This window comes from Mauremys reevesii, linkage group 6 (genome assembly GCF_016161935.1).
Source record: "Mauremys reevesii isolate NIE-2019 linkage group 6, ASM1616193v1, whole genome shotgun sequence".
Taxonomy (NCBI): Eukaryota; Metazoa; Chordata; order Testudines; family Geoemydidae; genus Mauremys; species Mauremys reevesii.
This window is the reverse complement of record NC_052628.1, coordinates 98,794,135-98,807,548: the sequence shown is the minus strand read 5'-3', so window position 1 is coordinate 98,807,548 and position 13,414 is coordinate 98,794,135. Positions and strand designations below refer to the sequence as shown.

Sequence of the window (13,414 nt, the reverse complement as noted above, 5' to 3'; positions counted from 1 at the left end):
ATAGGGTAGGTTCCTGGCTAGAAGGTCTGCAAACTATGTGGATTCACTGGTGAAAAGTGCTGAGTAAAGTAAGCTCAGCAGCCCACAACAGTTACTTAAACGCAAGGCTTTAGTAGGTGCCACATTTACTCTGGTTGTGCATGGTGACTAAGATTTTACCGTAAGCAATTATATATTGGATCCAACCTGGTAATATTCAATAGGGTAATTTTTTCTATTATAAATATCTGAAAGAAGGGCATTGCCTAAAGATATCTGAAAATTTCACTTGTTAATTGCATGTCATTTATGGTGCAATTAGTGCAATTTACTGTAATGTGCCAAGTCTTTTAAATCTGTACAGAGTACTGCACCTCTTAAAGTAGCATATGTGACACTGAATGTTAATGTTTTCAAAACAAGAAAGTCAGCAATAAGATCACTTCAAACCATGTCTCACTAGTAAAAATAATTTATATTTTAAAGATAATTTCTCTTAATATGCAGATGCTTATTTAAAACTGGCTAGTACATAACTTTAAGCCTATTTGTCAAGAATGTTATTCTCTCTGAAACAGATGTCATTTCACAACATTTCAGTGCCACCCACATACTATTTTTAGTTGCCAAACAGATCTGGTTTTGGATATTTACCAGGTGATGAGATTTGAGTCTTTCAGCAAAGAGTATCCTTGTCACAAAATCTTGTACAAAAAACCTGAAACCTGAAAAAGCCTTCCTCAAAATGGTCCATCACCTAAAATGATGTGCTTTACTTATGCTGTTTTAACTGGACTTAAAACTGAAAACCAAAGAGTACTGCGAGAAATTCCAGTTTGAACTAAGGAACAGATTTGAGGCACTGCCAGAGGCAGAAGATGGCGAGACACAGACTGTACCCGTAGAAAAATGGGCACTGCTCAGGGACAGTGTGATTCAAGCTGCAGCTTGGATATCAAAATAGACAGACAAAGAATTGGCTAAGCCAAGAGACCTAGTGTCTCATCAAGGAAAGAAAAGAACTGAAAGAAAAGCTACCAAATTCTAAGACCAATGAAATACTGAAAAAAGCAAAGGATAGGAAACCATAGGGCTGTTTACCAAGTGGCTTAACGCTGTGTGGAAATTTCAAAACAGGAAATGGACCAATAAAAAGCAAAGATGGAAAAATGCTTGCAACTGAGGTAAAACAGATGGGCAGAGCATTTCAAAGAAGTCCTCAACAGATGCAGCTCCACTCTAGTACCAGATTTCGAAACATCTGAACCTGATCAACTTGACATTAACAATGGTCCAATATAGATGTCACAAGTGGGCTGCAGTCAAGAAGCTGACAAATAACAAAGCAGCAGGAGATGACCAAATCACAGCAAAAATGCTAAAAGCACCTGTTACCATCACCCAACTGAACCGGGCACCGCTGTTCGATTAAGTTTGGGGAAAAAGAGACCCCTCCAGATCAGTGGAAACTCTGAATCATTGCCAGAATACCACAAAAAATGTGATTGTACTGACTGAAACAACCGGAGACAAGTTACACTACTCTCTGTTATAGGGAAAAAGCGTTATACAGTGTGATGTTACCCAGGATGAAGTGACAGTGAATGTGAAGCTTAGAGAAGAACAGACTCCTTAGATTTTGTACAGTTGTATGTTTATTTGTACCTCTCCACTTTTACCCCCATGCTGGTTTTTGTTTTACTCTTCCCATCCTTTATTTCAATCCTTACCTCTTTCCTTTTATCCCCTCCATCCAACTAGTAAGGGCAGGGGTTAATAAATGTGGTTCTTTCTAAAAGCTCTTCCATGCTACTCCTGTATAGGGTCACTAGTCAGAAACTTATGGCTTCCATGCCAGGCTGTATGTCATCCATTCACAGCACTTCCAGCCCATTGCTGGCTTGGAAACCAAAGACCAAGGTTGGTTCTGAATTGTGATGTGCTGCTACTACACTACTAGGTTTGCCCTTATGTTCATATTTTAATCATCCCCCTGTACCTCCCCATTTGACTGTCCACTTTTGTTCTGCGTCTCTTCTCTGATCTCTTCCCCCTTTTATCTGTCCTCCTTCCTTCACCCTCCTTTTTGTAAACCCTTACAGAGCTCACCATGCTGCTCAGCAGGTTGTGCTTCCCCAAAGGCAGAATGGAATTGAGGAGGAGGATTATGACAATTTTTCACTGAGCACTGTTGGTATGTTTGGTGCTGTAGAAAATACTAAGGACCACATAGGCTCCACCCCCAAGGAGCTTGCAATCTGTACCATTCTCATCCATTTCACTAAACTGTTAGCCTGCCTTTGCCCACGTCAACTTCTGCCAGATTTTCTTAACCTGTACTTTTTTTTTAAAGGGGGCAGGGATATTTAAATTTAAAGAACAACAGCTGGAAAACATGGGATTAAAGTGAACCCACATTAAATTTAAACCCCTCAGCATGCAGATGTTCCTGACTAGATGCACAGGCATTTGCACAGATAATTCATACAACAAGAGAAGACTTTCTGTTTGCGCTTCAGTGCTCACAATCTACTGATGCCAACTATACTTCTCAAATCTATGTGAAACTCAAGAGGCACCTAAACAATATGGTGACACAAGCATTAGAAATATCCTTGAGAAAGACTAACAGACAGATAGATGATTTCATATGTAATTAAGACCTATTTTTAATTTGATAGGAGATATTAATATAGATTTATATTTAAACACTGGCAGGGTGATCTACACCATATCTATGCAAGTAGCTAGATGGACAAACAAAATGATTTAAGACTAAAAATACACCAGAAGACTCAGAAGATTGTTCTTTATAGGATGAAATTCACCCTGTGCTGTATACACTACTTACACCCTGCTTTAGCCTTAATTATGAGGGCTCCCGCAATGGGGTGAATTTCCCTCTTAGAGCGTAGCAAGTTTCTTGCAGACTTTTACTGAAAGGGACTGATAATCAAAGTATTGCCATCTACTTCAACAGGACTTTTAAGCTTTTCAAATATTTTTTGTCTATCATGACCATCTAGATTTTTTACTCTTTGAGGTTGAGATTTGTTGCTAAGCCACTTAACCCTTCAGCTATCCAGCTTTATGATTCTTTATTTAGACCTCTCAGAACTCTGTTGACCTGCTGTCAGATTACAATAAAGTCTTAAAGATAAATACCATAGACAACAGTTTTCTTGGCTGACCACTTTCCAGTTTACCCGTGATAGAGCTGGTACTGCACATTTAGAAGAAACAACAAAAAGGAATAGGAAAATTATCTAGTAAATCTTGCAAAACCCAAAAGCATGAAACAGCCTTTGCAGTAAGAGTCCCTGAAAACACCCTTAATCACTATCTAGTGATTGCAAAAAGCTGTCTCACTATTCCATGCCCCACAGAAAAAACATCAAACAAAAGCCAATTTTGCATTAGGGACAATTACATTTGTTGCTTTTGAATATAAGTATGCTAATTTTATAATTTTTTACCATAGCACTTTTCCTATGGAGGAAGGGATAGTATGGAAGTTAGGCAGTCCTGCCTTCAAAGATCAAGAATACCACCTCTGCAGCTTTTCTAATCTCCATTGGTTGAGGAGTAAGCATCCATGTGCCACAGAGATTAACCACTCAATAAGAATTTTTATTCGATGCTTTAGGAAATGATTGTACAAAGTGAACCCTTTAACATTTCTATAGGACAGGCTGCTGCATTTTCCTTTCCCCCTCCTCCCATTTAAAAAGCAATGCAAAGCAATTATCCAACACTTTAGATTAATGGTAAATAAATGAATGCAGAATTACAACAGGATTCTTATTGAAGCACTTACTGTATGACAGCCCTGTTATTATCAAATTAGTTAATTCTGATAATTTTTTTCATATTGATAATGAATAGATTATTATTTCAAAGTTTTAATAGAAATTTCCAAAGTCTTTTACAATCTGACTCATACAAATATGTATCCATTCTCTCAGGGTCCACTTTCCCAGTCTTTTCACAAATATGGTGCAAAGCTAACTTCATTAGAAAAAAGGTGACAATTTTATGATTCTTTAATACCCATTTTACTTTAGCTATACACACACATGAGTGAACCACTGATGGAATGCACAGGCTGAAATGGGTATGGAGTCAGCTTTAAGAAAATGAATTAACTATTCAAATATAGTAAATGAGTGAACTTTGCAAAATGGCTTTTGTCTAATTAGTCAAGTCTATCAAGAGTACTTTAGTGTGCATTCAGAACACTTTATTTGGCTTTCAAATATTTTATTCTTCTGTTCAGTAAAGAATAAATAAATCCTTATCATGATGTATGTCCAATACACTGTTACTTTATAGACTGAAATAGACCGACCTGGATAATCCAAATAAATTGACAGATTCCATTTTTATTTGGATGAGAGAAAAACTTCAAATAGTATAACCATGTTGTATGACAGGTTATAACATCATATGTCTTGTATAAGAAGATTAATAGATAAGGTAATCATGGACTGATTAATTATGAGTACTCTATATACTGCAGCCGCTTCCTACAAAAACACGTTTAGTATAAAATATGATTGTCTTTACAATTCCTAACCAGAGAATTCATTCTTAAGAAGCAGACATATTTATACAAGTTTCGAAAGACCCTTTATTATTTAAGGCAAATAGCTGTTTGCTATTTTCCTTCCATTTTTAATTTTCAAACAGAGATGTAGAGAAAATTGACAGCTCTGTTTGGGGAAAATGGATAGAATACAAAGGCCAAAAGGAGTCTCTTTATATATAAACATTATTATATATATATGCTAAAGCTGGTCAGAAAATGAAAAACATTTCACTTTCCCTCACATTTTCATTGAATGTTATTTTGATGGAAATTTTTCTGATCATTTTCTACATCTTCAGTCCCACAACTAATAGCACCTAGGTGGACTGCAGTACCATGTGAAGCCCCATTAACTTAGTTGGCATTCTGCACAGGTGCACCAATCTGACTGTATGCTGTCAGCAGCAGGATTGGAGCCCATACGTATATCTATCTGTGTGTATACAATACACACACACACACACGTATACAGAGACACGGAGAGATCAAGATCATTAATTTTATTCTGTTCCACCATTTTGTGGCTGCTGCAGAAACACACAAAATGGTGGCTAATTCTATCATACTTTACTGAACAACATAATTTTAACTAATGAAAAAAATTGACTGTATCATCTATGTGTAAATAATCCCCCCATGCCAACATCTCATGTTCATATACAACTAGGCTCTCAACTAAACCCCACCCAGATGACAACATGCAAAGTTTGCACAAGTATTCTAAAGCCCTGAGACAAAATTCCACACTGCCTACATGCAGTATTTATGAAGTCAGCTTTCTAATTAGCTTAAATACCTCCTTTTTAAAGACTCTCTCTTTATAGTTATCTTCACCAAGTTGATGGTAACCAGATCCATTGAATACCATTGCAAACATCTCCAGCTTTCATCACAAGGCCCAAATATGAGGCTTATAACTGTTGTATGTTCAGCTGACAGATAATGTGCAATAAAGATATTTGTTTAAATTAAAGGCCCAGCCCTTTACCATTGTAATCATTGAGATGTTGCAAAGAAAAATAAAAAGTTAATTCATATAAAAATTATTAAAAAGTGATGAAATCATGTAAATCCAAATAACTGGAAAAATAACAGGATCCTCTCTGTTCTACAGATAATTTTACAAAAGATGTACTTTTGTATATTGTTCCAAATTTGTTTACTTGTTCCTGGTGAAGAAAGTGCTGTGGTAGTCATAAAAAAGGCAGCATTTGCCAAGACATACTAAAGCTACTGTCTAATTTAAGAGTATGGTGGGGGTGGGGGCTGTAATATCTCAAACACCATGATATGGTAAATGTTGACTTTTGAATGGTTACCTGTGTGGCTTGGACTATTATGGAGTAAAAAGCTACTGGGAGTAAACAAGCTTCAAAAAGCTATTACATGCCTTATTTGCCAGTTGATTGATATAGTGGACTATAATGGAAATCACAGAAATATTTGGTAAAACCTAGAAACCTCCATGTCACATATATTTACCATATCAAGGGTCCTTAAGACAGAAGCATTTCAGATTTATCTACATATTAAAAAATAACCAACCTTTTGTTCAGAATCTGCCGTTGTTACCTTCTCAACTTTGTTCCTGTTTAAAATTTTTTTCACACATTCTTCTACTTGAACGTTGAATTTCATGAAAGTCACATAACAAAAATAAGCTATCAGTAGTGTTAAGCTCTCCCACCACATGATTAAATTATCCAAAAAAAAGATTATTAGCAAGATCAAGTCCATGATATAAAAGGACACATCCCTAAAGAGCGGCCACCAGGTAAGATTCAAGATCTCTCTAGAAAATAAAGCACACATTCCAATAACAAACAGGATATTGAATACTGCAGATCCTACTATTGTTCCAATGCCAACATTACTGTGAGATATGAAGACTCCTATCAAAGATGTGAAGAGTTCTGGAGCTGAACCACCAGCAGCCATGAATGTTGCCCCAGCCACGTCATCAGATATGGCTAGCTTCTCAGTGATGACAGTCAATGAAGGAACAAAGAACTCATCACAGACTATGGCTAAGGCTATGAACATGTAAATCATTCCCATGATATGGAGGATTACTGCCCCCCTTCTTCTTTCTGCAAGAGAAAAAAGGTCTTTTGGGTACTCTCCCTTGGAGTGTTCTTCTGTTGCATTATTGTGTTCCGTTTCATATTTCATAGAAATAGGCGAATCTGGAGTGCCATTTTGATTTTGTTCCTTGACATCCAACAGAGTTCTTTGATGCCCATGCATTGACTTTTGGCTACCTAGACTACTGGTCATCTCTGTGCTATGTGGCTCCATCTTGAAAAAGGCACTAATTGAAAGAGAGAAAGTGCTAATGGCCATTATACTCATGAAAAGACCTATTATTCGTATCAGTCTCAGTTTTTTCCTGACATTCTGATGTCTCCTACACCTAAACAGTGGTTCCTCCAAACACCATTCTTCAAGGATACTTGCAGCAATGTTTTTAGAGAGAGCCATTTTTTGTTCTCTGCAAGATGTTGTGGCCCAGAAATTCAGTATCAGACAGACTGTTCTTTCATACTTCTTCCTGACTTTAACGCTAAAGGTGCTTTCACGTGCTTTTCCAGAATCAAGTACTGTTATGCTTCAGATGGAGTATATTCGTCATTCATGCTTAAAAGGAAAAACAACTTTTATTAATATTATAACGTGATTAGAAACCTGACTTTTTAAAAGATGTTTTACTGTACATGATTAAACAAAGCGTTTAATACAAAATATTAAACAGTTTTCCTGTGACTGTAAAGGTTTTAATTGCCCACTTCCTTTTAAGTAGTCTCCTGCAATGTGTGTTAACACCTTACACTTATCAGTCTATCCCACACATTTAGCTGTGACACTCTGGTTACCTTTTCCAGAACTGAAAAAAAGTTGTGTGAAGCTCGAAAGCTTGTTTCTTCCATCAAAAGAAGTTGGTCCAAAATAAGATATTATCTCACCCACTTTGTCTCTCTTACAGGCTGGGACCAACACGGCTACAACACTGCAAACAAAAATTGTAATGTAGTGTCATATTATATCCAATCAAAACGAAGCTTTCCAGCAGATACAGAAACAAAATGTTTGTTTTAATACAAAAATAAATTCTGCACAGGAGGAAAATCCCGTGGATAAAAATTCATCAGTAATCAGACCATTTCATGCCATTCAGAACTAAGTCACTCATAGCAGATGACAAATCATTCCAACAGAGACTAGGAGCTGTCCCCAAACTATATCTAAAAATGAATAAACTATTGTGTTAGTGGATACTACTAAAAGTATTCCTTTTCTTCATTATTTGTCACTCTGATTAAACAATGCCTAATTCCCAAATGTTGTGAGAATATATATATAAAAATATTAACCTAGGGACAAATACGGTCCTATTCAGACCTATTTGCAGCTCAAGCAGTTTTAATTTAAACATTAAATTTAAATTAAACAATCCTGCAACAATCATTGAATTTTAGGTAGGAATAACTCTGGTGACAATAGGATTGAAATAAAGATCAAATACATCTATGTCTTCTTTATGTCCCATTAACACATGGACTTAAAGTCCCCTGAATTCAAGACAAAGGCTCCCATTGACTTCAGCCTGCTTTGGATCAGGCCCTAAAACACCATAAAGTGTTTGGACTACCGAAGACAAAAATATCATGTATCAATATTTTTTCTTTGTTTTTTGAAAAGTAAAAGCATACATGACATATATCTTCTAAAAACGTAAGTGTCCAATCCTGCAAACCCTTAAGCAAATAGTCTTGACTAACACAAATATTGCCATTGAAGTGTATGGGACTATGTGTGCAAGTAAGAACATAAGAAAGAGTTTGGAGTATTGGGCCATTAGTGTGCTTTAACACAGAACAACTACTGGGAATAATTGCTGTTTAAATTAATGAATTTAAACTTTTTTCAAAGGTATATTTTAATACAGAAAATGATGTATACAATCATTAGCTATTTTATGCTGTAAGCAATAAAAATAATTACCATTACGACTGTGTACTGAATATGCACGTAGAAAGACTTTATATCATGCCACTTATTCAGGACATTAAGGTAGAACATGTCTGATTATTTCAGATTATATGAAAGGTTAAAAATAAATTTAAAAATACTTTTTAAAACCAGTAATTACTGTCTTGTTAAATATAGAATTTCAAATATTATCCATATTTGTGCATGCAGCAGTTGCACAGTCAGATCAATTTTTTCTTGATTTTATTAAAAAATTGTTCCCATTTCCAGATGATGCCAGGGATATAAAATTTTGTCTACAGCCGATAGGGGAGATATTTTATTTTCCATTTTAGATTGACTCCCCACCAGTCTGCCACAAATAATATTAAACAGTCAAGATAAAGAAACATATTGTTAGTGGCTGTGCTTGCAATTTACACAACCAATGATCAAAATAGCTCTCTTGAGATATTTATAAAGGGAAATCAGAAATATAATTCTAGATGTGTGAACTGAGTGACCTCCCCAGTACCTCCCCAGTTTCGATAATTCTACAAAATACCGATTAGATAGATGGACAGACACCCACGCTCAAGAGATTTGAGCCCATAGGATAATACATATCTGCACATAACACATACCTAGGAATACGGAGGGTAAACCCCCTTTGCACTGACTTTCTTTTTTAATACATACCCTTCCTCTGGGTCATTGCAAAGATGTCTCAGACACACACATAGGTACCACTAACTCAGTTCCAACTTTGCAAAACTTTTCCTTTCTCCAACCCTGCCCCCCACCCCACACCCAATCTCAGAACAACACTTCATATAAAGGGTGAGGGTACTTGGGGAGGGGGAACGATTTCCTGATTTCTCCCCCACCTCAAGCTTCAGCTTCACTGCTGTGCACCTGCACCATCTCCTTACATCTCATGTGACATCACGGGGCACCCCATGATGGGGGCTGTGTGTTGGGAAATATCTTGCCCCATGGAGGAGGGGGGCAGCCCCCCTTAGAGCAGGAAAAGCGTGTGGGATGGGTTTGCCTGCTCTGAGGAGGAGCTGCTCCCTCCATTTGGGTGGGTTTGCTTCATTTAGAAGGGTAACCAAATTGGGGGGGGGCCACAAAGAAACCATTTAAAAGGATGGGGGGTATTAGATACCAAACGATCAGTGTGTGTGGGGGGGCAGTCCTACCCCCTTTCCCTACCTCTGCCAAGGGCCAACGGGAAGGTGAGGGGATTAGCCCGGAACCCCCCCCTCCCGCGCCCCCCAACTGCCGCCGCCCCAGCCCCAGCGCGGGGCCCAGCACTTACCGGGGCGCGGCGCGGCGCTCTCCCGCGCCGGGCTGGGGCAGAAGCGGGTTTGCATGAGTGAAGCCCGCACGGCGCCGCCGGGGTTACAAGCCGGGACCGGTCCCCTCCCCGCCTGGAAGTGATGGGCAAACAAGGGAGTAGTTGGTGCTGGATGCTGCTGTCAGCCGGCCGCCGCCGCCTCTCCCCCGGCCAAGTGAGAGGCTGAGCTCCGGGTGAGACTGACCTGTGCCAGCTGCCCAGCATCCACCGCCGGCCCTTTCTCCACCCTGCTCCGCTCTCCTCCGGCTCGGCCACTCCCTCCCGCCCCGCTGCCTCTCCGCTCTGCCTCCCTCGCTCTGGCACAGAGGACACAGTGGTAAGTCAAGGGGCGGGAGGCTCCCCTCCCACACCAGTCTGTAGCTGCCAGCAGGTGCACATGTGCCTCGCTGGATGTGCCAGCTGAAGGTTATGACACAAAGTCACAGGGACCCCCCGAAGCCTAGCAGCTCAGTCTGTGAGATACGTCGCTGCAGTATAGAATGAGATTTTCCTGCCTATCAGCCTGTCCTATTTTCTTTCCCTCTCCTGCCTCCCCCTTCATACAATGAAGTTAGGGATGGTGAAAGACAGGGCCACGGAGACTTTCCCAGATCTGAAGAAGAGCTCTGTGTGGTTTGAAAGCTTGTCCCTCTCACCAGGAGAAGTTGGTCCAATAAATCACCCCACTTACCTTCTCTCTCTAATATCCTGGGATCAACAGGGCTAAAACTACTCTGCATATGGCCATAGAGACTGATGTGTTTCCCCAACCTGCAAAAAATTTCCCTTCCCAGCCTGAAGTGGGAGGAAAAGTGAGAATCACAAAATTTTTCACGACCCAAAAATATGGAGAACATTTCGATTTGGGGCAGTCGAAAGATTTAATTTTAATAATTTTGAAATCTTTCATTTGTTTTTGACCTTTCCCCCTTTCACCATTTTTAGTCTACATTTACTAACATTTTAAAATAAAGTGTCATTTTGACTGAAAAAAACGGAAACTTTTCAGTTTGAAAATGTCAAAATAGGACGTTTTAACAATTAACAAATATTCCAGGGGGGTGGGTGTGATCTGGAGATTTCTTGAAACCCACTGTTTTGCAATAGTTTCCACTTTGACAAATTGGCTTTTTTGGGGGGAGGGGGCGACAGCCTGTCAAAAAATTCCCAGCCAGCTTGACTGAAGATCTCCATCCACAGAACAGGTCCAGCACAAATAATGGCAACATGAGCCATCCCATCCCATCAACATGCCTCAGCTCTAACTGCGGAGAAACAAGGTGAAAGGAAAGCTCTCTGCAGCCCATTAGTCCTTGGTCTCTGTGTTGAGACTGCCTGCTCAATGTCAATTGCAAGGGTGATTTGGAGTTGTGGATGCTGGATCAAGACTATGACATTTCCTTATTTCATATAGGCCACTAGATAGCTACTGGTAACTTGTTTTGTTTGCTACTAAAATAGGCTGAATTTGACATGCCAATGTGATTAAAAGGCAGATTTTTAAAGGTATTTTAAAAATGCCTAGTTCCTATTTAAATTAATGGGAGCGAGGCACTGACATACCTTTAAAGATCTGGCCCTAAGATCAATTATTATTTTTTTAGAAATAGGAGTTCTCACATAACTTAGCTGTCTTCTCCTTCTGTTTCACTCACTGATGCCACAGTCCAATAGTCTGTGCTATCACATTTCTGTCCCATGGAAGCCATTCTGTTCACAGAGGTTCACAGACATGGAATTGTGTGGGGTTACTGAATGAGTCAGATGAAACGGGGAAGCCTGATCACAAGGAAGACTTCATTAGATACACCAATATGTTGGCAATTATCCATGCTAGGATGAAAAATATAGAAAAAGTATATTATAGGATTATCAAATTGAACTCAATTAAAACTTTTTTTGAAGCTTTGTAAAGTGGCTTGATTTCCCCTGTAATATTTGAATATTTAGATAAAATTGTGATTAGTTACATGTGATGAGTGATTTTAAACTTGAATCAGACCCTTTGTTTATAAACTCTTTGGGGAGGACTTTTTCAAAGTTCCTACCATATTTTGTGCACTATATAAATAAATAAGAACAATAATAATAATGATCAGGAAGAGAAAACAAACAGCATAGATGCAAAATGGAAAGTGCACAGAGAGGTGGGAAGACAACAACCAAGCAGCTATACCCATTGCAATAAAAAATGTCTTATTTTCTTCAGCCAAGTGTTTAAATACATATTTAGGCACCTGATGTGCTGAGCAACCAACAACTTCTATCAAAGCCAGTGGGAGCTGCTAGATGGCTCAGCACTTCTGAAAATTGGACCACTTATTTATGTGCCTAAATGAGGGCTTAGAGACTTAACTTCAGGCAACCATTTTTTGAAAATCTTGGCAGTCTTATCTCCTTAATTTTTTTCATGCGAACAAGAACAAGTCTACAGTCTGACAAAGCTGGAGAAGTCCTGCATTTGACATGAAATCAGCAACTTTTTTTAAAAGTTAGAAAATTGATCCTTGTCTTCAGAAAATTTAGGAAGTACTTTGTTAGTAAAATGAGTTTTAAAGAATTTTTTTTAAAAGTTTGCTAAAGCATGGCAATGTCTCCTTAAGATTGAGAGCAGACCAACTCATTCCATTGAGAGAGAACATACCATCAAGAAGGAAGGACAAAGTAATGCTCATGATTTTGTATTTCCTAATACTTTTAATTTTTTGCGACATTGGGAAAGTAATTTAAACATATTTTATTCCATTTATTTTCTTGATGGGGAAGTTTGGGGTTAGGTGTTAGAACAAAAAAGCAGTTGTGAAAAGTTATCAAATGGTAACCATTTCTCTAAGAATAGAAATGGCTCTAATACACATTTTCAAAATTTGCCCAGACACTAATTAGAGATGTGTAAACCAAAATCCCAGCTCCCTCAAAAATAGGGCAAGTTCAGATCCAGATGCAAACTTTACAGTTTGAAACTCTGTCTTTCAACATATATATTTTCTCAAGAAATTGTAATGCCTTATTATGCAATATTAGGTAACTGCTGTGTGTTTTCAAAATAAAAATATAAATTACCTCTAAATGAAACCTTAACAGCACTTTAATTCTATGTTATAAATAGTTCCTATTACAAATTAAAATAATAATAAATACTGATGGTCATCTGAACACACACAATCTCTTCCTAGATTGGTCTTGTACTGCTACTCTACGCAGGGAATGATAAAGGCTAAATGTCACCTGGACCGAGCAAAACATTAAAAAAAAAAAACCTGACCCAGTTACTTCAAGACCCCCCACCCCACTAGACCACTCATATTATTATGGAGTGAGTGTGGGGGAGTCAGGATGGAAGGGTCATTTGGAAATGCCAAAACTCCATCTACTCATATTTTCTGATCTGTTAAATCTTCCAGTTTGTGTGAGACTCCTCGATTTCTTGAGCAGTAGCTTAATTTTCCTGAATAGGAACACTACACAGACAGACAGAGGGGAGAAACTCAAAGGGCAGGATGTGGAGAGTCAGAGGTAGAGGGATACGGTGGGACAGT

At 38.5% G+C, this 13,414-nt stretch overlaps 1 protein-coding gene and 1 long non-coding RNA gene across 11 annotated transcripts in view; one reads left to right on the top strand and one right to left on the bottom strand.

The window, feature by feature from the left end:
- The window catches only part of SLC24A2 (solute carrier family 24 member 2), a 188,764-nt gene extending 178,830 nt beyond the window's left edge, over nucleotides 1-9,934 (bottom strand). For 5 of the 7 annotated variants that reach the window (XM_039545493.1, XM_039545487.1, XM_039545491.1 and 2 more), the window contains exons 1-2: nucleotides 9,858-9,934; nucleotides 6,113-7,204 (exon numbers count right to left, since the gene is read on the bottom strand). In XM_039545493.1, coding sequence (XP_039401427.1) covers nucleotides 6,113-7,048 — 936 coding nt within the window. In that variant the 5' untranslated portion in view covers nucleotides 7,049-7,204; nucleotides 9,858-9,934. Of the gene's footprint in view, nucleotides 1-6,112; nucleotides 7,205-9,235; nucleotides 9,719-9,751; nucleotides 9,781-9,857 lie in introns of those variants that run through there. The other 2 variants (XM_039545489.1, XM_039545488.1) reach the window with 2 other exon arrangements.
- LOC120408483 overlaps nucleotides 9,836-13,414 on the top strand; it is a 46,535-nt gene continuing 42,956 nt past the window's right edge. For all 4 annotated transcript variants that reach the window (XR_005600719.1, XR_005600717.1, XR_005600718.1 and 1 more), the window contains exon 1: nucleotides 9,836-10,212. This is a non-coding gene — a long non-coding RNA (uncharacterized LOC120408483). The remainder of the gene's footprint in view (nucleotides 10,213-13,414) is intronic.